This window comes from Halichoeres trimaculatus, unplaced genomic scaffold (genome assembly GCF_033239565.1).
Source record: "Halichoeres trimaculatus isolate MK-OKI-2021-1 unplaced genomic scaffold, fHalTri1.1 fHalTri1_scaffold_18, whole genome shotgun sequence".
Taxonomy (NCBI): domain Eukaryota; kingdom Metazoa; phylum Chordata; class Actinopteri; order Labriformes; family Labridae; genus Halichoeres; species Halichoeres trimaculatus.
In genome coordinates this window covers 18,946,968-18,973,369 of record NW_027437196.1, presented here as the reverse complement: position 1 = coordinate 18,973,369, position 26,402 = coordinate 18,946,968, and the positions used below count along the sequence as shown (strand labels likewise).

The 26,402-nt window shown below is 40.0% G+C and overlaps 3 protein-coding genes across 5 annotated transcripts; 2 read left to right on the top strand and 1 right to left on the bottom strand.

Moving 5' to 3' along the window:
• Positions 1 to 4,321: 4,321 nt before the first annotated feature.
• Positions 4,322 to 6,041, top strand: tmem14ca (transmembrane protein 14Ca). Its single transcript, XM_074693876.1, has 5 exons — positions 4,322 to 4,407; positions 4,936 to 5,020; positions 5,290 to 5,391; positions 5,513 to 5,600; positions 5,840 to 6,041. Exons 2-5 carry the CDS (start codon positions 4,945 to 4,947, stop codon positions 5,895 to 5,897), a joined length of 324 nt encoding a protein of 107 aa, XP_074549977.1. The 5' UTR covers positions 4,322 to 4,407; positions 4,936 to 4,944; the 3' UTR covers positions 5,898 to 6,041.
• Positions 6,042 to 6,053: 12 nt separating this feature from the next.
• mak (male germ cell-associated kinase) lies at positions 6,054 to 19,106 on the bottom strand. Of its 3 annotated transcripts, XM_074693873.1 has the most exons (15): positions 18,924 to 19,106; positions 17,174 to 17,546; positions 16,017 to 16,071; positions 14,604 to 14,725; positions 13,647 to 13,726; positions 12,395 to 12,527; positions 12,090 to 12,261; positions 11,707 to 11,874; positions 10,385 to 10,639; positions 9,969 to 10,183; positions 9,534 to 9,673; positions 9,326 to 9,454; positions 7,499 to 7,618; positions 7,200 to 7,295; positions 6,054 to 6,848 (listed from the first exon to the last, which is right to left on the bottom strand). In XM_074693873.1, exons 2-15 carry the CDS (start codon positions 17,275 to 17,277, stop codon positions 6,688 to 6,690), a joined length of 1,950 nt encoding a protein of 649 aa, XP_074549974.1. In that variant the 5' UTR covers positions 17,278 to 17,546; positions 18,924 to 19,106; the 3' UTR covers positions 6,054 to 6,687. The 3 variants fall into 3 exon arrangements, with proteins under 3 accessions (XP_074549974.1, XP_074549976.1, XP_074549975.1); XM_074693874.1 differs by lacking the exon at positions 7,200 to 7,295 and having other exon boundaries at positions 6,055 to 6,848; XM_074693875.1 differs by lacking the exons at positions 13,647 to 13,726; positions 14,604 to 14,725; positions 16,017 to 16,071; positions 17,174 to 17,546; positions 18,924 to 19,106 and adding an exon at positions 13,145 to 13,635.
• Positions 19,107 to 20,024: 918 nt separating this feature from the next.
• plcxd2 (phosphatidylinositol-specific phospholipase C, X domain containing 2) lies at positions 20,025 to 26,148 on the top strand. The gene is made up of 8 exons (XM_074693771.1): positions 20,025 to 20,364; positions 20,668 to 20,804; positions 20,961 to 21,080; positions 21,663 to 21,716; positions 21,823 to 21,978; positions 22,778 to 22,888; positions 23,627 to 23,757; positions 25,156 to 26,148. Exons 1-8 carry the CDS (start codon positions 20,262 to 20,264, stop codon positions 25,313 to 25,315), a joined length of 972 nt encoding a protein of 323 aa, XP_074549872.1. The 5' UTR covers positions 20,025 to 20,261; the 3' UTR covers positions 25,316 to 26,148.
• The last annotated feature ends 254 nt before the right edge of the window (positions 26,149 to 26,402 follow it).

Here is a 26,402-nt window from a genome sequence, read left to right as displayed (position 1 = left end):
CCATTTTTGGTGGAGTTCTCTGACTTGAAAAGCACTTGTTATTAATGAGAAGGGAGAGATGAAACTGACTGACTGACAGCTGTGCAGCGAGTGTCTTTCTGCTGGTCAGGTTAGGTTGTGTGTAGTGGTGAGAGGTTCTTTAACGAGTGAGGGGAAAGTTTTTTTTGTTTTGTTTTTTTGTTACAGAAAAGACCACAGGTTGCCAGAATAAACAAGGTCAGGTTTTCAGTGAAACCAAGCAGAACTCAATGCAAAGTACACCAGGGGGTGCTTTTAACTATATTGCAAGTGTGTAATCCGATTTGAAACATCTTGCACTGTGTGCCAATAATATCTGTATAAAGTTGTGATTTATTTGCATTACGCACGACATTAGAGAGTAAATGTCTCGTTTCATCAGACCTTTAATTTAGACACAAACCAAGTCCCATCATGTCTGATTCCACACGTTTCTAATGTGTGATCAAACACATATGTGGATCCAAACTGCTGCGTACAGCATGAGATCGTCGTCCTCAGGTTTTTAAAGCAAAACAAAGAGAAGAGCAGTTTGACATGGAAGGTAACATCTCAGTAAAAAAAAGGAGAGTTTCCAAAATAAAACTGTTAACTTCGTGGTTTGCTCTCCTGACAGGTAAAAATCCATAAGAATTACACAAGAGTTCTGTCCCTCCACCCTCCATAAAAGATTTTACGGAGCCTGGGCAGCCTCATCCTCCAACAAGTCAACACTCTGACACTTTTCATGGCTTTCCACAGCCGCCTCTTTGTCTCAAAGTAAGCGCAACACATACCTGCCATTCCCCCATCTTGCCCATAATTGACATTCTTTGTCTTCAGTTGTCTTTGGAAGGTTATTCGGTCGATCCGGTGCCGTGTCTATCATAAAGTCTCGGTCCCAAAGTAAACCTTCACTTCTTACCTGGACCGAATCGGCTCACCTGGCCATAAAAACGGTGCGGGGCTACCTGGTGACGCATGCGCAGTGATGCGGGTGTGGGCGAGAAAGGAGACTACCTGCTGAAAATGGGATAGCCTTTTTGTCTGGGAGCTAAGGAGGCCTTCGCTCCCTTACATTCATGATCTATTTTTACTGATTTGATCAAATTGGCTTTTTAAAAAGAAGATGCAAACAATAAATATGAAAGCAAAACAAAACATGATTGTAATTTGAGAAAACTTTAAAACTCAATCACAGCCAATGACTTCGTTACAGAAACAAAAAAGGAAGTATCCACTTAAGACAATTTCCATGTTTCATACTAAAATATTAGTTAATCAGTTATATTTTAGTGAAAAATGTATTTTCTAAATAAAAGCTGCAGAGCTGCACAGTGTGGATGACACATGACGCAGTTTTGGGGAATTACCAAACAAAGATGGCTTTATTGAGAATATGCTAAGGCTGCAGGGGAATTAAAGATGATGGAGGAAAGCAAAAAATTAAGTTAATCATGTGTTTGTCTTTAGCTGTCGTTAGAGTCAAGAAGACAGATATATTTTAGGAGAAAATTAACCTTTCTCGTTTTTCTACAGTGATTCCTCTGTGTTAAAAACACGAAGTCTCATCGCAGATGAAACTGTGTCGAGTTAAAAACTTGAAGGTTAACTGCCAACATCATTACCTCTACGCAGAAAGCTACCCTGCTATTGTGAGGCTCATTATTTATTTATCCACTGTTTATTTCTAATACATACTTATGTAGACCCCTGCGGCCATGAGCGAATGAGCTCTCCCCCTGTCTGTCTGTCACTCGCGCGCGCACACACGCACACATACACAGTAGAGAGCAACACGTGCGCACACATAGGTGATAATGGTGAAAGCTTAAGTCCAAAACCCCCTTTCTCCTCTTTCAAGTCACACACACACACATACGCACACACAGTCATGCAGGTTTCAGATGGGACGCAGAGTGCGGAGCATCTCCATGGCAGATAACCCCATGGATTTTTTTTATCATACCAAACACCGACAATAAATAGCCTACTTTTATTGCTTAAACTGAAAATAAATGGCAAGGTTAACAAAGGAATATTCTTAATTTTACGTGTTTTTCCTGAAAAAAAAAACTCAAAAACAATAGGGTTTATTTTTGCAATTCATAATCCCACAAAAATCTATAGATGTCTTTGTGGTGTTAATATTTAAAACAAGCCTTCATGTTTGACTTCAAAGGCGATCACACTTTCACTGCACACACAATACCTGCAGCTATATAGACCTTAGCAGGGCTGGACAAAGGAGAGGGAGGTGGGGGGATCAGAAACGTTGTTTGGGGCTCCGCACACTAAGGGAGGAGTAGATTTTAGAGTAGAGCTGTGTGAGAGTGGGTTAAAGAGCGGGGTCCCTTTTGAATATCCAGCCTGTTTGTCTAGGGCTTGGTTTCAACCACTTCCACCGGAGCACCGGGCCTCCGGCAACGTTCAGCTCCTTAAAACTGCGCGCTGGGTTTAATAGGCGCAGGCAACGGCTACACCTCAGGCACTCTCTGCATATTCATATGTAGACAAATGACACCTTATTGTAGTTTAATTCATTATTATTATTATTTTTATTATTATTATTATTATTATTATTATTATTATTATTATTATTATTATTATTATTATTATTATTATTATCTCGATTCTGTTTACTTTGGTAATATTAGTGTCTTAACTCTCCACAGTGTGTTTAGTGATCATATGTGATTCTGTGTAAGAAGGTGTTAGGCAGACCATCTTGCTTTTGGGGTCAAAAACGTACTGCTCAGATCAATTTGTTCCTGCGCATTCACGCGTCCGTCTTGTTGCTAAACATGTCAGTTATCACTCTGGGAAAAGTTTCTCCTTGTTGACTGTCTGCCTGCTACTTTGTGTGGGATAACACTGATCCTTAACAGGACTTGCTACTCAGTGTTGGAAGTTGTGCAGAAGTTAGCAAATCCTCCCTGTTTGATTTGCAGTGATGATTTTCGTCTGGCCTCTTTATGCGATCTGTGGAGCGGGACTTCTGAAGACCACAATCATCTTGTCACCAGCAGTCAGGGTATAGAAGCCCTGAGTAGCTTCGTAAGATTTGGTCGGTAAGGTTCAGGCCTTTTGTACAAAACGCTGCTCCCTGTTGAGGATAAATTGTGTTCCAGCGCCACCTTGCTTCAGCAGAGGAAAGAGGACCCACCACCCATGGATTTAAGACAATACTGCATGTAATTGAAACCAAATGAGAATGTGCGTATGCACTGCGCGGTGAGTAGTCCAGTCAGTGAAACTGCCAAACCGATGTCAGTCAAAAAGCAGGTGGTAAGCAATAGGATCTTGTGAAAACATTAAAGATATTAAACAGAACTATCGGCTCAACTCACAAGGCGGACTGATTTTTCTCATGAATGTAATTTAAAGCAATCAGCATTGTCTTCTTTAAACGCCATTCACTCGCCCACCCGTCCTGCCCCACGAAGTTTTACACTTGCAAGATGAAGTTTGACTCTCCGTTTACACAGGAAACCCTTCCATTTTCCCCAGTGCTTAAACAGATACTTTGAAAGGAGATTACCTTTAGTGTCTTGAGTGTTTTTGATATATATATAATATTTTTTTTACTTTGTGTTGTTTATTTTCTTAATTGAATTAAATAGTAAGGGTCAAATCTTATAGATTTGTGTCTCAAAGACTGGGTTTATATGGGTTATAGTTGAAATATAATTTAATATAATCCTGTGGCGCCATCTTGTGGTTTAAAAAATATATCAAAATTATTGGGGACAATCAAGGGTTCTCACAAGTTTTTAGTGAAATACGTAGGATATTAAAGCTCATACACATATGGTTTTTGGTTGATATTTTAACCAAAATGGTTTTAAAAAAATATGTGATTTTGGATTAGGGGAATACAACTTATTTTTCAAAGGTCAATGAGTTAAATGCCTAATTGGAAAGCACAGGTGCAATGTATGGCGTTTTTTTTGGTTATGATGTGGTAAGAAACGCAGGACAAAATGCAGATTTGATATCCAACATGTTAGTTAAATCAATCTTAATCGCACACTTAAGGAATGACTGTCAATGAATTTTAAGACAAGCCTATTAAATGGCACACATGGGAACATAGGTCAATGTCTGATCATTTCTGGGAATCAAAACGGTAATAGCTTAAACCACCTGGTAAAAGATATCTGGAAATATTTCAAGCATAAAGTTGTGTGTATAATTTCACTTTAAGGTTTTCCAAATTTCCTTTTTTTATATTGATCGTGACTTGCTGATTTGGAAAACCGAACTTGAACGCAGCATATGGTTTTAAAGCACCACTGCCTACATTTCCCATAAGCCACATAAACGCCTACATGTGTACCATCGTTATGCGCTCGGCTGGGAACAAAGGCTACCGCTTGTGGTGACAGAAGGACAAACTGGAGTAGCAAGGTTGTATGCTACATTTACATTTTAAGTTGTCGTGTTTCATGTCTGAGACTTCACATTTGCACTGTTCTTGGATTGTCACTAGCGTACACTTCGTGGTGTAAATGGGTTCTGTGTATTAAGTAAGCTGTCCTGTAAAACCCTGTAGGTGCGTTGTTACACCAGTGATGCTAATATGTGCGTCTGGAGCTCATGCTCACGCTAAGCAGTTGGGATATCAGTAAATCTTATCTATCAAAACAGACACATTCACACCCTTGAGAGGCCACAATGTGACAGTTTCTGACCCATAACTGACGTTTACTGCCCAGTGAACGCGGGAATACCTCGGAAGCGACAATGTTTATATATCTCCTGTTGCCTCAGCTAGTGTTCTGTAACAGCTCTGTGTTGCAGCCCGCAGGCAGCCCTTTAGCCAATTTTACAACTGTAAGTGATAATACAACAAGTAGATTAGAAAGGGGCGTCTGAAAGGAATACTTACTGCACATGTTTAGTCTGTCTGCTAAATTACACGCTGTGTCCTGACAGGTGTCCAACATGACGACGGACTGGATAGGTTATGGATACGCAGCTCTTATTGCATCTGGAGGAGCCATTGGTTATGTGAAAGCAGGTATGTGTGTATTTCAGCAAAAGATTGACAATGATCGTAGAAGTTTTACTTTATGGCCTGCTCTTTGGGATACTGACAAAACACTGGGGCTTTGAAGTGATACCGATGACTGATTGTCTGAGGAAAATTAAAGAAAAAAAAAAACTCTCATTAACAATCCCTGCTCTCATGTACAGCAGTGTTTATTCTGAGTCTCAAGCATACCTGCATACCCGCAGTTCACTCTTCTGGATGTTAGGCTCAGACCTGCTTTGTGTCCCCTCTTTCAGGCAGTGTCCCCTCGCTTGCTGCTGGTCTTCTCTTTGGAGGCCTTGCAGGTTTTGGTGCCTACCAGATCTCCAATGACCCCAACAATGTCTGGGTGTCCCTAGGTTGGATTACTGAAAATATACACTGTTGAAAATGGCTTAAACTGGAAAAAGGACCTGATTGGGAATGTGTTTTGGTATGTTGTTAATGGTTTGACCAACTTTTTCACTGCTTGTTTTCCAGCTACATCAGGGGCACTGACCGGTGTCATGGGAAAGAGGTTTTATGGATCCAGGAAGTTCATGCCAGCAGGACTGATGGCTGGAGCAAGGTAATCATCTATTTTATATGACTAAATGTACTGTGCATGGAACATATTTCACATTAACTGACAATTTTTAGGAAAAACTGCAACTGAGCTCATTGTACCAGTCTGATGTAATCATGGTGACAAACGCTAATACTGATACTAAAAACAGATTGATCAATGTCTCAGTGAAGCACAGCTTCTGGTTTGTTAACCACTTTCATGGATGTGTACCTCAGTCTGAAGTTACCGTCTTGTTTCAGTCTTCTGATGGTGGGGAAGCTCAGTCTGGCTTTGCTCCAGAAACCCCAGGAGTCCTGATGGAGTGAAGATTTCCCACTTTCTGTGCAAGGAGTGGCCTGTCAAGCGTTTGTCATTTACTGTTGAACATTAATATTATTTTGTAAGAAATAAACAGTATTGTATATTTTAGGATGAAATATAATAAATTGTTTCTATCATGGAGCGGTTGAAATGTGAAGTCTTTTGTATTTATTTGTATAAAAGCTTTACAAAATGTCAGTGAATTCATTGCATAATACAAAGAAGTGCAGAAATCTGTTAGAAGACGCTTAAATTACTTATCTACTATGACGAGTAGATTTTTTTGAGTCACCTGGTGAATAACAGCAGAGGAAACATAACCTGCTAAGAGATAAATGGCTGTAGTGTTCTGTAATTAGGAGCAAAATAATACTTTATCACAAGAACTAAAGAAAAAAGATGACCTGTGCTACATTCAACTTCTACTCAAAGCTCAACACTAAAAGTAGAATTGGCCCTACACTGGATCCCTAGGTAAACAGTGGGATTGTCTTGCAGACAGTATCAGCATCTTGGCAACTTTCATCCCCAGCTGGAGCATGCAGTTCATGTTTCGTGCTCTGTGGAAACACACTGAACACATCCATATTCCTTATTTGATATTACTTTCTATCACCTATATTCTACATAGGAATATGCTTTTCTAAAAATGTCTTTTGTATCAAGTAACAAGCAGAGTTCTACATCCAAATGTCCATCAGGGGTTGAGTATGAAATGTAGGTAAATCTCTGCTTGCAGTCATCACAGATTTGCATCCAGAAGAAGTTGACTTTCTGCTTTCGTGAACTACCGGTTTCCACCATATTTGGATGTCCAGTCCACTCTGCCATGGACAGGCTGGACAGCTGGGGCTCTGTTCAGGATATTTCCAGAGTTTTTTGCCAGAGCTGAGTAGCTGCTCCCCTTCATGTGAGTCCTGTCGGTCCTCCTCTTCCAGCCCTCGAAATCTGGAGGAACATGGCATCCAGCCGTCAGTCCACACTTCCTTTATACAGTATCTGAACATATAATCCTATTAGTTTTTATTAAATGAGATAAACGTGTGAAAACACACTTAAAGTGAATTGTTAAATGATAAATTTTCTGTAATTTTTTTTTACTGCAACCATGTGCATAAGTTTCTTTATAAACTGACATAATTGATATTCTGTACTGTAGACTTTAACCAAAATAAAATACTCATTCATTCAAGTAAGGAAGTAACAGAAGCAATGTTATATTTTCCTCCTAAAACAGATCAACTTAAACACAATGAGTGAATGAGGAAATAAAAAGCAGCTATTAGAAAAAGGGAATACCTTCTTTAGCATCACTCAAAGATGAGTTGGATATAGGCTTGGACTTTGCAGATTTTGGTTTGTCTTTTTTACTATCAGGTGATGAAGAAAGATTGACTGAAAGGGTGAAGAAAGAGCAGAAATATAGTTCAAGTGACCAAGAGTTAGGACTTGAAATATCACAGATAAGAGATTAGTAGCTGAGCAGAAGAAAAGAGAGGAGAACAGTAGTAGGAGTCAGGAAGCAAGAGGATTAAAGGGAGGTAATGTGATTTGATAGAAACATTAAATTGTGTTCAAAAGATGGGATCACATCTTACTTGTGTGCTGGCCAGCCAAAGGAGCCAGCTGGATCCTCTGTCCCACTGAGCCCACCTCTTTCTTCTGGAATGACGGAATATAACCCCCAGATAAGTTGTATTTGGTGCTTACAAAGTTCCCTAGAAGGAAGGAAACATGGTGAAGCCTTATTCTGTATGAATGAAACGCTTTTATACTCAACTGGCGCCAACAATTCAAACACAAAAATATACAAATAAAGAAAACTTTGAACGAGAAAAAAGAAACTAATAAAAGTTCGAACACAAGCCTTAATATTAAATATCTGTGTTACGGTGTGTGAAGTGGCTCGTGCATATGCATCAGGTACTGACGGTCCAAACAAATGACTTGAATCAAGTGATTGAAGCTATTCAAGTTTGCCAGCGACACCATCAGTCTGCCTCACCAAGCGGCTACAGATGGTTATCAGTATAATTAGAGAAAAGCCTCATTGTTCTTTCATGAAGGTGTTGTGGTTGTGGTGCAGTTTAGCGCTTATTTAGCAACTGGGGTTCTTAGTTCTCTGCCTAAACTGTGTATTTGTACTGTAGTCCCCAGCAGAGCTTTTAGCAGCTCCTTTCTTTGTCATGTTAAGTGTCTGGATGAATACCTGAAGCTTGATGCATCAGTCAGCATACTAACTACAATGTTAATACACAGAAGTGCATTAGCATCTCAGGCATCTTACAGTAACACAGACCGACAGAGGTATCTACAGAGAGACAGATATCTATTTGTTAACTGAGTTTCTTTCAACTGTAAAATACAACAAAACAGTGCCCTGATACCATCTGTATGAAATACCTTTGGAGAGGTCGATTTTCTCAAGTATTCTTTCTTTAATTATAGGTTTCTCTTGTGGGCTGTCCATAGACCCAGAGGCATTGTCCTCTATCTCAGCAAAAGTAGAGTTGGAAAAGATGCATGCGTCCAGAAAGAAATGAGAAAAAGAAGCAAATGACTGAGAGAAAGAAAAATGTGAGCTTTTAAATAATGATAGTTTAAAGAAATTTATGAGTAATTAGTCTCATGAGTGATGGTCGAGCACTATCAAAACAAACATGGGTGAGCTGTGAGTGCTTGAAAGTCGGACAAATGAGCAGGGGGTTGCAGTTAAGGGGCCATTTAGGGAACACTTGCTCTAACACTGTCATGAATAAGAAACAGAGACGGAGAGAGCTGAAAGAAAGACGGAAGAAGAGAGCGAGGGAGGGAGCACGGCAGGGGATCAGTATTGTGTGTCTTTCTACATGACAAATGATTTATGGAGGTGTCCCATCTCTAAAGTCACAGACACTCTGGCTCGCTCCTAACACTGCTCTGTCAGTGGCCTATAAATACTGATCAGGGGACATTAGCTGCATCATTAGCATCAAGAGCTAATCAGAGAGAGTGCAGTCTCCTATTATACAACAGTAAATGACACTAGAACAAACCTGCTTTTCACTGCATGGTAAATAGGGCAACATGGACGGTTACAGTGTGAGAATTACTTATTCCTCTGAATGTGAATTATCAGTGGACAAACTATGTTTACCTTAAATTACATTGATCTAATATTTTTGTGAGAGCTCAAAAAACCAAAGAAAAAAAGGTAAATGTTCATTTCAGATAAGGGTCACAAAATGTATTTTATTTTTGTCCCTTTCTACAATATGGGGTCTCAATAAGTTATTGACAGATAACATTACACTTTTGTGGAAACTCCCTGAGGATGTTGACAGAAAATCAGGAGGCCTGTGTCTTAGAACCTGGGCACTATCCTCTGCACACGACCAACAAGCCAACAAGCCTCTAACACCTCTACATGTGTCATCAGTCTTTACCTGCATTGACTCTTGCTCCAATAGGAGCGAGTGGTTTATTGACAGGGTTTGAGTTCTCCCACAGGTCCCTCAGTGTCATACCACTCATCTCCTTTTCTCCAGAGGAATTCTGATTCTTGCTGATCAACCCTGGAAGTAACAGAATCATCTGTTTTACCATAAATATATAAAATGATGACACATTGTTGAAGTTGTCATACATCCTTACCAGGTAGGTATCGTGACTGGCTCAGGTAGTGCTGCCGTGCAGCTGATCCTGGAAGATTGGAGTCAGTGTGGCTAGCTTTAATGTTGTTGGGTAGCTTTGTCACTGTGCTGTAGGAAAACAAAGGTTTCTGCTCCCTAGGCCTGCAATGGAAAGACAGACACTTAAAAACAATTTTTCTAAACAAGGGTTGATTTTTCAGGCTCTGAACCTGCTCTGTAAAGTCGTGGTTGTGTGAGTCCCCATACTATGTGTGATATGTGTTTCACAATTTATTTCATAATTTTATCAGATTTGCAAAAAAGTGCATCTAAAAAATTGAAAAAGCAAGGTTAAAAAAAGTAGACTCCTGCAAACCAGTGAAAATCTGAGAATCAATCAGTGCTTACTTGGAAAAAAAATCCCACTTCAGATATGGAAAGGCATTCTAGCACTTACTGTGGGCGGTGCTCCACAGGGCCCCTCTCCTCCTCTGCGTTCCCCAGGCTGGGTTTTTTGGAGTTGGAGGCGGAAGTTTCTGAGGGGTCCGATTCTTCCCAACTATCTGAGGTCTTGGCCATCGTCTGGCCCCAGCGACGGCGACCACTCTTTAGCACTCCAATCCCACCACCACCACCTCCAATGCTGTTCTCACTGCCCAACGATGCCGCTTTCTATAAAAGAAATGTCTTCCTTAAGTTTACACAAACTATCTTATCTAAAATGATAAAATATGTTCACAAACTTAACTTTGCTTATGCTTTCATTGTTGTAAAAGTTTTCTCTACTACATAAAATTTTATGTACGAAGTCACTGGCCAGAGGGACTCTGGTGTACAAGTATGTGAAAGTACACAATCTGAAAGGACACTCACTGTATGGCTGAGACCTCCAGGTTTACTCTCAGTTTGGGGAAGAGGGATCTGTTGAAGAGGCTGGTGGTGATGCTGCTGATGGTTTCTGGAGGAGGATGTGGAGGCCTTGGATTCAGACGTAGACTGTTGAGGGTCGGTCTTGGACTCTGATACCTGCCTCTGGGCCTGTGTCCTGGCCTGCACTTTCTTGATGTCCTGGCTCTGAGGACGAGGTCCTAAAATTTGTCCTACTTGGAAGTATGGATACCGCAGGGCCTAAAGAAAAGCATTGGAAATTACAAGTTGTAAATATTGTGAAAAGTTAAGCAGCATTCTTTCAAGGCATGGTTCAGATTTTCAGAAACATTATGGAAAATGACACAAGTGAATCCATCATGTAAATGGACCTGCAAGAAACTAGGGCTGAGCTAGGGCTTCATTGCTGGTAAGAAACTAGGGCTGAACAATTAATCGAATCTAAACCAACATGGCAATGTAAAAGAAAGCAATTTTCAAAAGTTCAAGAGTTTGTGTTTTGTTACTGATGAGAGCTCAGTAAGATTTTTATACAACTGATATATGTTCACATAGTGTTTCTTTTTCACGTCATAAAACAGTGCATTCCACATGTTGACACATTTCAGTGGTTGAGCCAGAGATTTTGTTTTATTGACATTTCTGCACTTTACCAAGTGTGAGATTCATGGAAGAGAGGATTCATATTTAAATAAAAAATTAAATTAAATTTAAAAAAAAAAAAAAAAAACAACTAATTCTAAATTGCAGTTGCAACATTTTCCAAAATCCTTCAGCCTCAGAAACTGCGCTACAATTATAAGGACAAGAACGATAATGCAGGCATTGTGCATGAATAGATTGTTTTAAAGGACTGCTCTTGCTGACTAATTCTAAACTAATCTGTTTACCTAGAAAGAGTTGTAAGTAGATGGGCATTTCCCCTGTGGGAGCTGAGTAAGCAGAGAATGGAAAAACACTATCACTCCTGGTGGAGAGGTGTTGCCACTCAGGGCCCACAGAGCAATCCAAGCCTGTCACATGAGTGGAAATTATGTCTAACTACGTGATAACCACAGGTGTGCATAATAAACAGAGTAAAGCAGCAGGAATGGAAAAATAAGCAGCGCACGTGAAGTGCTTCAGCACTACTTAAATAAAGGGGGATTAGGATGCTGGATAATCTCAGTGTTGGAGCTATAGGTAAGCAGTATGTATAAGGTGTGTGTTGTGCTGTGATGTGCTCAGTTTGAAGTGTCCAAAGAAATGTTTGGTCTAGCATGTAAACTGGAAATTAACAGCCAACCATCAGGCTTAGTCTTGCCCACCTGAACAGCAGTCGGCCTCTTTTTCGGGTCCCACTGCAGCAGGTCTTTCATCAGGGTGATTGCTTCATTGCTGGCATTTGGGATGAGGGTCTTCAGAGGGGTCGGCACGCACTGAGGAAACCGGAAGTTCATAGCAGAAGCCAGCTGGTAGCCCTCCGGCCAATCCGCCTGAAGGAGAAGATCAAATCTCTTTTTAGGTAAAGGAAGTAGCGTGGAAAACAATTCCAGATACTTTGCTAAAACAAATTTAGCATGTATGACTGCATCCTTTAAAACAGCCTGTGTAATGAAAGGTGATTCTTCCATGACAGAAATATTCTCACACAGTTTTTAAACCTGGTAAAAAGCAAGGGTTTCCAGCTCTCTTTTTAGTTTCCTCTCACCTTTTTAACAGTGCCTAAAACTTGGCAGATCTTGAAGATCTCATCCACTTCACTGTTCCCTGGGAAAAGAGGTCTGAGAGTGTACAGTTCTGCCATGATGCAGCCCACAGCCCACAGGTCAATAGGAGAGCTGTAGGTGGATGACCTGAGCAGAACCTCTGGAGCTCGGTACCTGGAAAAACCACAGACTCAAATAAACCAACCAACAACTCATACTGCAAAGATACATAAAACCATTTTATCATGGCAGGGGATAAAGGCTGTGTCTTGTGTTTACGGTTGGAACTAAAGCCAAGTGCTCTTACCATCTTGTTGACACGTAGTCTGTGTAGGGAGGTTTAGAGCGAATCTCTCTGGCCAGTCCAAAATCTGCTATTTTAACCAGTTCTGGACCCATGCACAACAGATTCTCTGGCTTCATGTCTCGATGAAAGAAACCTGTTGAACCAGTACAACTTTTAGCTTAGCCACAGTGAAAACAGAGATCACACATCTTAAATAACCAATCAACAATCAAAGCCTGTAGAGCCAAGGTCTGTATGTTATGCCCCTTTTTAATGTTATAAGTAATTCATGTTTCTCTAACCTCTCTAATTAACTGTTTAAGTAAGACCACGTGACATGACAAGTTATTTCAATGATGAAAATAATTAAGAGGATTTTAAATCAAAAAATAAACTAAATGTGTGGGAACTATTACTTTGAAAAAACTCAAAGAAAACAGTTTGGGCCCTGTAGCATGCGCCCATTTTTAATAGTCAAACGCATTAGCTAATAGTTATGCGATACAAATTCTAAGCAGAAATAATCCTGGGTAAAAGCACAGACCCTAACTTCTATTGTATTATTTTTTTTCTAAATGGGGACAAAAAGTAAAACATCTTAGCCAACCACTGCTACACCAGATGGAGCTCAGGGTTGATCATATTTTGATTACTGAATTTCATGGATTTAGCCTATCTAGAGATCACAAGGTTTAACAGTGTCAAACACACCACAACCACCACCTGAAACATTACGCTACAGGTTCAAGATGAGAGAAAAAGACCTCTTACCATGCTTATGCACAAAAACCAACCCAGAAAGCACTTGAAACAAGATGTTCCTGATTTCATTTTCAGAGAACATCTTATTCTCTCTGACAGCAGAGCAAAGCATGGAAAAAGAAGGAAGAGAGGTAACAGAGAAACAAAAAGGGAAGCAGTTAGAAAGACGACAATTCTTGAAACATTCAGGCACTTTGGATGTGTGGGAGCAGGGACATGGAAGGTTTGATGCCTTTTTTTTGAGGGGGTGGGGGGTTTACAAAAACATGCCACCTTAAAGCCTTACATATGAGGCTTCCACACAGCCAATCATGAAAGAATGCAAAGAGCATTGAGTTAGACAAGGCAGAAATTAAGAATTCACAAACTGCAAGATTCGGGTCATTTCATCTCCAATTGAACTGTACAGTTAAGACGTGAAATATTCTTTAGCTTTGATGCCTCAGTGAATCTTGCAGTAAGTAAGCAGCCTCCTTACACGAGCAGAGCATGAAGAGAACGGCGCACCTACCATATTTGTGAATAAAGGCCAGGCCTTGTAAAATCTGAAAGCTTATGTTTCTGATCACTGACTCGGGGAACAACTTTTTTCTGTGAACATAAAATAACTTTTTATGAGTCTGGTATTGTAAGCACAAGTTCATTGAGTATGTCTTCAAACAGTAATACTCACTGACAAAATGTAAATGTATTGTGCTTCAGCTAGTGTTAAACTTTTGTGCTAACGTCACTTTCCAAAAACAAACTGAGGTGTTTGTGATGCAGAGCACACTTGGGGTGTCTGTACTGGGAAAAACAATTGGGCTGCCCCCAGAGAAGGCATCAGTGTGGAGGCAGCTGTGTTCAAGGGTAAGCTATTGTAGGTCAAGTTCAAAACATCTGACATCATTGTGTGGTGGAACACAGACATATAAAACCAACAACTGACTTTTTTAACTTAGCACCACACTGCAAAAAAAATGAAATCCTATCTCGTGTTTTTGTCTCATTTTAAGTAAAAACTGTCTTGATATACATGATATGAGCCATATTCAACTGGTCGGTCCAGAAAAATGTCATGTTTTGAGCTATTTCAAGACAAAAATTAGGTCTGAATTACTTGTAATAAGTAAATAAAATCTGCAGATGGAATACGAAAAATTTGCTCAAAAATTTGTTTAAACTAGAATAATATGTTAATACAAGTAGCTTTCCTCTTGTTCCATTGGCAGATCCGTTTTATTTGTTGGAAGCAATTCAGACCTTTTTTGTCTTTAACTAACTTGAAACAAGACAGTTTTCTGGACTGGTCAGGTGAATGTGGCTCATATTAAGTCTAAAAAGACATTTTCTACTGAAAACAAGACAAAAACACTTGATAAGATTTCAGTTTTTTGCAAGTAAAAAAGGGAAAAGAAACCCCTGTATTACAGAGCTCAAGCAAACATTGACATTGTAATGAGTGAATGAGTGATTTGTCTTTTCTTACCTGTCCTTCATAAGCTGGTAGAGGTTCTCCTTCATATACTCAAAGACAAAGTAGAGGTGGTCGTTTTCTCTGATAACCTCCTTCAGTTTCACCACGTTGGCATGATTCAGCTTTTTCAAAGACTAGTGAGACACATCATCATAGAATATTGTCATGGCTGGGAAAATGTTCACTAGTTCACAACAATGAAGACATGAGTAAGTTACTTCTGTGGAAATTTTAGCTGTATCAGGGGACATTTTCAATGGCCAAAAAGCAGCTGAGTTTTGGGACAAATTCTTAAAGGGGACATATCATACTTGTTTCTCCTTTTTACTATGCCAGACTAGGATGCCTGTAAAGCATTTCAGCCATCAGTACAAGTCATTTAGTTCCTTCATTGCCCCACAATAGCGTTCTCAACATCCTCATTGTAGGCCATTCTGAAAATCCAGTTGAAACGCTCCATTTCGAGAATGACCTCCAGTAACCTCGCAACGTCACAGCCCTTTGTGCTCTGATTGGTCAGTTCTATCAGAGGGGCGGAGGGGGTAGAGCCAGGGGGCGGTTTTTGCAGCATGGCAGTATTTACAAAATCGCCACATTGAATGGAGCAGACTGAGCGAGTTTGCTGTTTGCCAAAACTTCACTGTAAGGCATTGATAGCACTGATAAAATGGCAGAGTGTAGGATACGTCCTTTTGTATTGGACCCCGAGTCAGACCCGGACGGTTCTGCAGCTCAGGAGGAAGAAAATCCACCTCGACACAGATCATCTCAGGACGCTTCAGTGTGGTGAGTCAAACCGGTACTGTAACATGTATAGTTTATACATTTATACTCGGCTCTTGGTGGGTGTATCCCTCGGTGGCGGTTGTGTGACTAACTGACTTCACAGATGAGGATCTGCTTTATTAGATTACTCCAATAAAAAGAAAGGATCCTTGTGTCGTCACGACGTTTGAAATCTCGCGGCCATCTGGCAATGACCTATTTTCAGAGGCATCAAATCTCGTTCTGGGATATCAGAAAAAAAACAATATCTCGTTTTTTGAAAATTCAGGGGGTGTAAGGTCTTGTTTTCAAATTTATTATGCTATATGTAAGTATTAAATCAGGGATCAGCATGATATGTCCCCTTTAAAATAAACAACATGACCCTTAGTTTAAGTCTAACAGATTACAACCTGCCACAGATCTTGTTTCCACATACAGATACAAGTGTATGTGGATATAACTTGGATATATCTAATTCATTCAACAACAGAGTATCCCTGTTTTTGTGGCTGCGTTTGGTGTCCTCGGATTTTCTAGACAACAAAATAACAAAGACCTCAGGAGGAATAGATATGAGCCAATGTGACTGACAACAGTGTTAATACAGAAGGTATTGTTATTGTGTTTGAAATTAAGTGTCCTCAACCCTTCACCTACCTTCACCTCTCTCAAGTTCATGCATTCTTCCCAGGAATAAAACTTCCTCTTCATTCTGTAAAAGAAGATCAACCCGAGAAGGATCAGATATGCATCACCTTAAGAAAAGACATCAAACCTGCAGGCCATATGAGTTACACCTAGCTTACAGTACAGGTCTTCATAAATTATTCAGCATTTTGGGGGCGACTCTTATTTCAGCTCATTCATTTAAAGAATAAGTATAAACAGTCACATAATAAACGGGTATTCTAAGATGCAGAAGCTTTATTTTTCATTGTTCAAGACTGAAGTCCTCCACACATCTATTTTTAAACAGTAAAAGGCAGTATTTTTTCTAAGTGTTACTACAGACTTCAAAACAGCACATCGGGTGGTAAACAGGACACTTTGCTCATTCTCACCCTCTGGCTAGAATTATGTAAGAGTAACAAAACCAGCGGTGATCATTTTCTCCGCTCTTCTGCACCTGCCTGTTTCAGTAGTTCCTTCTGCAATGTCAGCAACCTGACACACTCCGTCTACTTTCACTCCCTTTCACCGTCACCACTTGTATTGTCTTGCATGGTAACCAAATGATCAAATAGTGGACGCATCTCCCTGGTTTCTCATCTATTATTGAACCCTGCTGCCATGCTGCTGAGACAAAGGCATGTTGACTAGTTTGTTTGCCCTGGTGACAGAAAGAAACCTGAAGCACTTCTTTTTAAAGCTACTTACTATGATGATCATGTTATTGTGGAAAAGAATAATCCCTGCAAGCATAAATTTTCTTTCTTCTTTTTTGAAATAAGAATAGGAGAACAGTCTGTAAAGGACGGGTCAACTTACATCCAGAAACACTTAGATATTTTTATTTTTGGAGCTCAGATGACCTAGTGGTTTAGTTTGCGCAACATGAGGTTCACCCTTGTGTGGGTGGCCTGAGTTTGAATCCAGCCTGTGGCCTCTTTCCTCCATGTCACTGCCAAATCTCACCCTGTTTCGTACTCTGTCCATCGTCCTCTATATTATCTTATTCAAGGCATAAGAAGCCCCAAAAATAAAATATATAAAAAATGTTTATCTGCGTCATGAAACACTTATCTAATTAAAGGAAAATTTGGGAAGTAACTCACGCTGACAAAAAAGATTTGACTTTAAGGTAAAATCCTCACCTCTTGATCGCCACCAGTTCTCCTGACTCATTGCTTCTCCCCATCAGTACGCTGCCATAGGTGCCGTCACCCAGCTGCTTCAGGGTGGTGTAGCGGTTCATCATCTCTCAGGTGGTTTCATCAGCTTGCTAACTTTCCTTTGTCATCAAATGAGATGTGGACACGCAGTTCTCATTCATCGATCAAATGCCTTTGCTCTTCGGCGTCTTCACCTTCAGTTGTCAATGGCTCTCACTCTGGAAGGAGGGACTGTCACTTTGCCAGTTCGTCACAACACTAACCAGTTCTTGAGGTTTAAGACTCATCTTGCAGTAACCAATCTTTTGTTCGAAAGGTCGGATCCCGGTGATGTCGCTCATGAGCCTGTGTTATCCTTCAGTGACAGGAAAGAGATAAAAGAAATCAGCAAGATACAAAAAGTCTAAAAGTCAATCACATAACAAGAAGCTTGACCTGAGCATTGAACATCATAAGTATTATCTTTGTGAAACAGATTTCATGGCAAAGATAATAAATGACCTCTTTTTTGCCAACAGTGAAATAGATTAGGTGTCTGCTCCACTAGTATAAGGCTCCTAAATGAAGACACAAGGGAGATGACACAGCCAGCACTAGGCAGATTAGGCCCAGAGGGATGAAAATAGGATGTTACATCACGATAACCAGCATCCACTCCACCTGCCTGGCAAGAGGATTGGACTGACAACACAGGGGTCATTGACAGAACGGCTGGGTCAGTGTTCTGGTAAACAACTTTTAGCAAAAAAGCAGGTATTAGACCTTGATGAAACTGGTGTTCTTACATCAGACTCATGTCATAACTGTGATAGAACAAGACAAACTAAGCCACTCGAAAGCCTTTTAAGCTCAGTTTATCCTCTTTCATGAAGGATACTGGTCAGGTTGTCACACACTGTTTCATGTCAAAAATACAAAAGCTACAGAGGATCTGCTGTTGGTGGAATAAGAGATATGATAAGGAAGCAGAACAAGCCTGCAAGAGTAATTACCTACTATCTTATGGGAGTTGAGGACAAACTGCTGCAGGTTGTCTGAGGGCAGCTAAACAAAAGGAGATTACAATTCATGGTAATGGACTGATCCAAGAACAGAGCATCCAAACTGGATTTAGATTTCTGATTCCAAGTAATTGTTAAATGACTCATCAAATCCTTTTAATATCAAACAGTAAGTGTTAAAGATTCAACAACCCTCCTTACAAAATAGTCCCCTGTTGTTCACACTAAAATATACATTAGTTCACAAAACGAAACCCTGCTGGATAGTCTGACCAAAAAGTGGCACAGATCGAGGAGCTGGCAGGGGCAGCTGGCCTGCACTCAGCTTTCACATTGGACAATCTGTTGAGGAGGGATTTAAAGGGAATTAACATGTTTCCAAGCCACCTGCCTGACACAGGCGGCTATTCAAGGTCAATTGAAAACAGGCGTGGACATTCACCACACAGTGGAAAGGAAACAGATTAAGTTTAATTTCTAATTTGATTACATTGTGACATAATGAGACACACGATTGCACAGGTATCTCTGTTGTCATTCACTTTTAACTCAACATAAAACATTAAGACACTGCAAAAATAGCTAACGGTTGTAATAAACCAACTACTGCACAGCCCATTAGACTCTGTGGTTTGACAACTAACAACTAACCCCCAGCACCCAACCATTTTTGTTTGGGCTATCCCTTACTTTCGTCTATTTTCCTCTACATTCTACGGTTTCAAACTTACCAGGTAGGGTTGTAGGCTTCTTTTCCGGCGGTTATATGGACCTGTTGATTACACAAATGCTCTCGAAACAAAATTCACGTAGTATGAAACCTATCTCTCAAGATAAAGCGCTTTTGTGTGTCTGTGTATGAGTGTGCGTGCTACTGCTCTCCATGGAAACGCACACATAAACTCGACGCTTGAAGAAGCTGACAGGTGACGGTTGGCGCATGTGTGGACGCAATGCTTTATGGGGCTTGTTGTTCGTAGGGTTCTCGAGAAGGTTGTCGCGAAACGCTTCAGTCGAACAAATGATGCTTGAATTTTAGTTAAACGGTAACTCGAACTGCTTATTTTGACACGTTTTCCCTTTTACAGGAAAATACTAGACTGACAAAGGACTAGAGTAATGATAAGGCCCCAAATGAGTTCTCAACATTTGAAACTACTTTTTAGTAATGGGACATGATAATAACCGTAGAATTTTCAACAGACAATACCTGGAATCGTAGTGTTCCTTGCTTTTCCAGGCCATTATACCAGATCTCTGACCAGCCCACACTACAGCTATCATTGGGCTGCAGGTGAAGTTTCCCACCAGTAGGTGGAGCTGTAGGGTTGTTTTAAAATTCATCTTTGCCAATTGGGAGCTGTGAAGACACATACACATTAGTCGTCCGAAAATACAACTAACCGAAGATCTATAGCCTAAGAAACACCAGCCTAATGTGATTAACACAACTAAGTCCAGATGACATTTACACCAGACCCATTGTTATCACGGATACAGTGCAGAACAAAAGGACTCAATGCATAGGCCTACAGTAGGCAAGAATCAGATTTGGAGAACTGTTTTAAAAGTTATAACATTGACAGTTTTATAAACACTTAAACCAACACGTCACTGTATGTGCTCTGGTTCTGACCCAAATCTTAGGCCTTTGTAAAATAAAATTTCCATCAGTTGTCAGGGGGTTAACTTAAAACAAGCACACACTTAAAGCTGACCTACGACGAGAAGCAGAAGAAGAGGGGATAGCAAATTGGAATTCTCCTTAAGAGGATTAGCGCAGTCGTTAGCCAGCCACAGGTCTCGTCAATGGATTCCCTATATGCCGGTGAGAGCACACCTTACTGCGACTCTACGGCAAGGCAAAGCTTGTCCGCCACATGGCAAAACGCGGCTAGTGATGGATCTGGTCCCAGATTAGAACCGATGATACATTGGGATTAAAAGTGGAATAGCCTACAAAATGACCTTTGCTTCTTTTGATCTGATGGGAGCGCATGGGAATGCGTCGACGGGATGGCAACAGCGAGAAGCTTCCTGAGGAAAGTTGTTGAAGGGCAGGATCTGGCATGAAGACTCGACCTGCAGGGATCGGCAATGCCAATGCCGAGTGGATGGGTTCGCTGCCCTCCAAGCTCAGTGCCATGCCTCTCAAACACCTTGCTGTGCCTGGTGAGCCTGTTGCGCGTGAATATGTTTGCATCTCTCTGTCCATAGGAACGATACAGACCAAACAGCAAGTCTGGCTTAACAGCCATTATAACGCACACGTCACCTTTATCACTCTCTTCAATATTTCACTTTTCTGATCTTTTCTAATGCTGCCTTATCTTCACCTTTTTTTTTTTTTTTTTTTTTTTTTTTTTTTACAAGTAGCTCTGTTTTCTTTATATCTGAACACTTCTCCAGTGCATCAGTTCCCCGCATTGTCTTTTTTCTGATTTGTTCTGATTGTAAATCTTTTCTTTCTTCCAGGGTCTCATGATTCTTTTACCTACTGGGTGGATGTGCATGCTCCAGTGGGCCCAGATCAGAAGACATATGTTAAATACCTGGCCACCATGTTCAGCGTCTTGGCCAAGAAAGTTATGGTGAAGTGGTCCATGACTCAGGTAATGGGTTCAGATCACTGGTCAAACCCATCATCATGCAGTTGGCATATACATAATATGAAATATCAGAGTTTCTGCTTTTTACAGCAGAAGTGTCTGTGAAGTGTTGTAGCCAGCTGTTATTTAACATGCCATATAAATTATATTTATTCCCAGAATCTCTCCTTCAAAGAGCAGCTGGATGCAGGAATTCGGTACTTTGACCTCAGGGTTTCCTCCAAACCAGGTGAGCCTGGAAAAGAGATTTACTTCATCCACGGCCTTTTTGGTCACAAGGTAAGTCAAAAAGTCATTACAATCTAGTATTTTATAAGCAAAAATCAGCATCTTTTCTTAAAGTTGTGGTATATTTGTTTAATCTGTGTGATTTTGTCTTATAGTATGGGGTGTTTTGTCTTTCCAGATTGTAATCCTCCTTTCTTGAAATGATCAAATTAAAATTTTGATGTCCATTCAGATCTCTTCAATCATTCAGACTTAGTCTTTACTTATATTCCAGCATGAACAGTTGTTTTGTTCAGCTTGTATTGTGTCATTACCAGCAGATGTTTCCTTTGAGCAGGGATCAAGGTTGTCAGATTAACTGTAAACATCCCTCCTCTGAAATGGGTCATTCTAACATGTCATGCTTTCTTAAGCAGACAGGGTTTTGTTAAACAGATAACATGTCATGAAGGTAATGTGTGTCTGTTATAGGAGATGCATTTCATGATGCAATGTAATGTTTTTCCCCCACTGCACAACCCTTGAACTCAAAGACTTTGACTTAAACGGAGGCCTATTGATTCAGTCTGTGGCTGACAGATATTTAGGATTGATGGAGTAGACAAACTTAACCCTTTGTTCTGTTTACTGCAGGTGAGGGACGGCTTGTTAGAAATTAACTCCTTCTTAGTCACACACAAGAAAGAGGTGAGAAAACTTTAAGGTATTGTTGTGGGATTAGTTTTTGAAAAAAAAAACAGAGACAGTAATATGATTAACATGATGTTGATATTTTTCCTTTCTTTGAATTTAGGTTGTGTTTCTAGACTTCAACCACTACTATGCAATGAATGCAGATCATCACACATACCTCATCGGCATGCTTCAAGAAGTGTTTGGCAGCAAGCTTTGTAACAACTGTGCAGTAGAGGGGATTACCTTGGACTTCCTCTGGGAGAAAGGGTACCAGGTGAGATCAGGATGCACCAAGTACTATAAGACATGATCTAGAGAACTTCTGAAACCACTGGATATTATGATCATATGGTTTAATGGTGATAATTAAAATGGCACCAGAAAAGAAGCTGTGAGGTTACCATCTGCATCCAGGATCAGCAGGATTGTTGAACTTCCTTTGCTTGTGTTTGCACCTGCATGGAGAAATGCCTTCACCGGTCAGCCCAATTAACCCCACAGTCCAGTAATCCCTGTGACCTATGACACAACTGGACAGGCATTAGTGTTAAGCGTCATCCCATTACCAGTTTGCTTTACTTCTGACAAGGTATTAACATTTATCTGATCTGTACACCATTCCTGTGTTTCTCGTTGTTTCATTTACCTCCATTTAAATGCCCTCCTCTCTGCCCCCTAGTCAGCTACTTTTACATTCTTTATCACTTCTTTTAATTTTTATTCCCAGTCCTCACTCATCTATTTCTTCATTCTCCTTTTAAACACTAACACACATTTATAAATTAATTAGTTCCATAAGCACTCCCATATCAGTGCTGTTTTTGTGGTTTAAGTTGCATGTCCATGACTAATGCAAATACAGTACGTTGACCCTAATCTGTATGACCCTAAACTGCCTTAGTGTGACAGGGGAATAACAGAGAGAGAGTGCAGAGCAGAGGAAGTAGGTGAACAGGTTAAAGAGGAAAAGTAGACAAAGAGATAGGAACAAGGAGGCCGTGTTATCTTTCTTTTGCAGCAAAGAATGGTTAATAAATGTTCTTGTTTTCATTTTTATTTTTTTTTCTCCTCAGGTAATTGTGTTCTACCATCATCCATCAGGTAAAGACAACCCCATCATGTGGCCAGGCAACAAGATCCCTGCTCCCTGGGCAAACACTACAGAACCTCGCAAGCTCACCCAGGTTAGAAAAACAACAGCCTGTGATAAGGCCTCAACTGCATGCTTGCTTCTTTTTATCTCACTGACAGGAAATCAATACTGAAGTCTGGGATGCACTTCTTCCAAAAGACTGGGAATTCCATCTGTTACACATCAGGATCTGTATCATTTCATTAAGTTTCTTGACTTTCAATCTTTTGTTTAGCTGTTAACTTGACATCTTTGAGTCTCCACAGTGACTGGTGTAGCTTAAGTCAACTATGTTCAGGATGATGAAATAGCGTTCTGGATTTAACTGAACATAATATTTTACTGCAGAGAAACGGGTCCATAGGTTAGCTTGTGATAACGATGTGTACAAACTTTCTGCCAACAGAATGAGCTGTTTTTTCCAGTCAAAAGGCTCTCTAGCGTCCTTTATTTGGCATTATGGGTAATGAAGTCCTCTCAATACAACATATGGCAACTGGCCTCAAAAAACCTCTAGTGTGATTATTATTTTGCAAATTGGTTGATAAGGAAAATGTACATTCTTTTTTAAACATAATATTTACTATATATTTATTTATATAGCTTACTTACCCAGATTATTGTTCTTAATACATAGGAGCATTATTCTGCGGTTCATGTATTTCTGTTTTTTGCGACTTATTTTTGTAAACCTACTCCATTTTGTATTTTTGCACCTATATGGTGTTTTTTATGATTTAAATGAGAAGTTTCCATTTAGAAAGTTTGTGTTTGTCTTCTTTCTGAATAGTTTCTTGACACTACACTGAAGGAAAGAGCAAAGCAGGGTGCCTTCCACGTGTCCCAGGCCATCCTCACACCCAGAGCAAACACTGTGGCTAAGGGTCTGGTGTGGGGCCTTCGAAACTACCTGGTGGAGAGGTCAGTGTCTGTTTTAATTTCGGAATTTGTAGCTCAGGGAGTAATTCTTGGAAACTGTAGAAGTGTGCATTTGTATTTATATGTTTACAAACACTTTAGGTGGTTTCTGTGTAATTGCTTATTATTGAACACTGATCTGTTACCCCACATTTATCCAAACTTTTTTTTATGTCAGTTCTGTGACCAGCAGATGGCAGTACAGTTAAAGCTCAAAGGTCTCAGAACAGCAGTTGTACTCTGGTCCAAATGACAGGAAAGAAAAACGACCGCCTTATTCATTACAGTGTCTGTACTAAATGTACTGTGACAGAGAAAAACAATGCTGAATGGTAATTAAACATATAATTGATAGTTCTTGAACTATCATATACAGTATAACAGACACGGTGGAGTATTAAATTTGGTCATAACAAGCTAACGGATCAAGCAATCAGCATGTTATTTTTTTATAGTGAGGATAATTGAACAATCCACGCAGTTCATTTAATCCCTGTGGTCATCTGACAGAAGTAAGATATTTGCTGTGTCAGAAGTGTCTTACTGAATAGGTCTAGTGCCAATTTAAAGTGTCATGACACATGTCAATCATGTTTTATTTTATAAAATAATGAGCATTTATAGATAAGAAATCCCATATCCTTAGTGGGAGCAATATAATTTACAGTCAGTATACCATTGCAGTCAGTCTAGCTCCATGAACCTGAGATTCAGATGAAAATGGTGCGGGAAATCCTGACTAATGGAACAAACCCATCGAACCCTCACAAGTGAGGGGAGCTGCCGCTGCTTGTAAAACTCCTGCATGGACACTCTGGCGAGACAGGAGGTGGCCTAATTTTGCACTTCCAAGGAAATGAGATTGTTTATCACCGGGGAAACATTCTGACTTCCTGGTTTTGTTCTGCTGGCGGCATCGGCTGAGGAGAGAAGTTTTGGGTGTTAGAAGTGATACAGCCAGAGTCATGGTGGGTGGATGTGCCTATGCCAGGAACCAAAACAGACACTATAAAGTAGCAGTGAAAAGAAACTTCTCTGACAAACAGACAGACATACAGAGAGAAACAACAATCCTCTCAACCTTATGTTTCCTCAGGTCTGCTTTATTTGACATCTTAAAACGTATCAATATGTGGTATCTAAAAACTTCTTCAGCAGATTAAACGGAATTTTTGTTTTCAGATAGACATCAAACCAAGCAGCAGCTAACTGGAACTTTTAATACTGTAGCCATAACAAGAAACCAAAGAGAGACTGAAACTTGGCTCTTGGTAACGTTTAGCATCCTTCTCAGCCAAAGGGTTAATGTTGAATACATGTGACAGGATATTCAGTTTAACAATAACAACTCATTATATGTATATGTATTCTCATGCTTTCCTTTTTCTTATTCGGCTCTAGAAACCTGCCAACCATCATGTCCTGGGTGGAGGCTCAGAGGCCGGGGGTGGACGGGGTCAACATCATAACCTCAGACTTTGTGGAACTCACTGACTTTGCCAACATTGTTATCAAACTCAACAACCTGCTGTTGTCTGAACAGGACAACAAGCCGAGGTGACACGGGTTGGCATAACAAGGCTAATGTGTACTGACTCTTTGTCGTCAACACTGGAAACAACAGAGGGTGGCAGATTCTGCCGCCATTGCTAAATATCATCCAGTTGTAAAGTCCTGCAGGTTGTTCTCACAATAAGCATCTTTTCATTTATTTTAATTAACTTTAAGATTACATGACGGTCAGCACTCACTGTCCTGGGCATTTTTTATCAGCCAGAAGATTTGTTGTTGTAAACAAGGAGACTTTACAATGCCCTGCAACAGCGGTAGGATTCACAGAGATCCTGTGTGAAACAGACAATCGGTAACCCAGAGTATGAAAGTATTTAACCTAAAAAACTCCCGACTAGCTTACATAATAAGTATTTGGTTGCGGGCAACTCTTGTAGCTCCAACGTCAAACAAAATGTCCAAAAGAGGGAAAGAATCTGTTGTTTGGATCACAGAGCAGAGGTCATGCCCAGTAGCATTTTTTTCATCCAGCAGCATGGAAATGTTGCTCATATCCTTTCATACCACCGCTGATTTTATCTCTGGATTCTTTTTCCTTCAACATGTTTGGACTAAAACTGGAAATATTCTGTACATCAAATCAGTCTTACAATAACACAGCCCCAGCTATCAGGTGTTTATAAATTTAAGAAAAATTGTCTATTTAATTCTTTTCTTTTTTAACAGATTCTGTAAACATCACATGTATCACATTCTTTACAGGATGTTTTCCTGGATGCAGCAGTAATGAAGGTGTGATTTGTTTGATTTATTATTTGGTGTACAAAGAATAAGTACATTTCTGAAGCAACTGGACCTAGAGATAGTGAATGCTTTGTGAAGAAAAATATAGGGAAACTCAAAGAAAAATGCTGTACACAATTACATTTTTTTACATTTTGAATTCAGTACCCAAGTGACTGTAACCACTTGGTCAGTGAGCTAAAGTTGGGTTTTTAAGGATGCACTTGTTGTTTTTTCTGATAATTAAATGAACATAAAAAGTAAAGTACAGTTGTGGACCATTTTTGTTTCTATGTTAAGCAAAGTCCCACATCGTAAAGCAAGAGCCCAGCGCCAGCCTTGTATACATTATA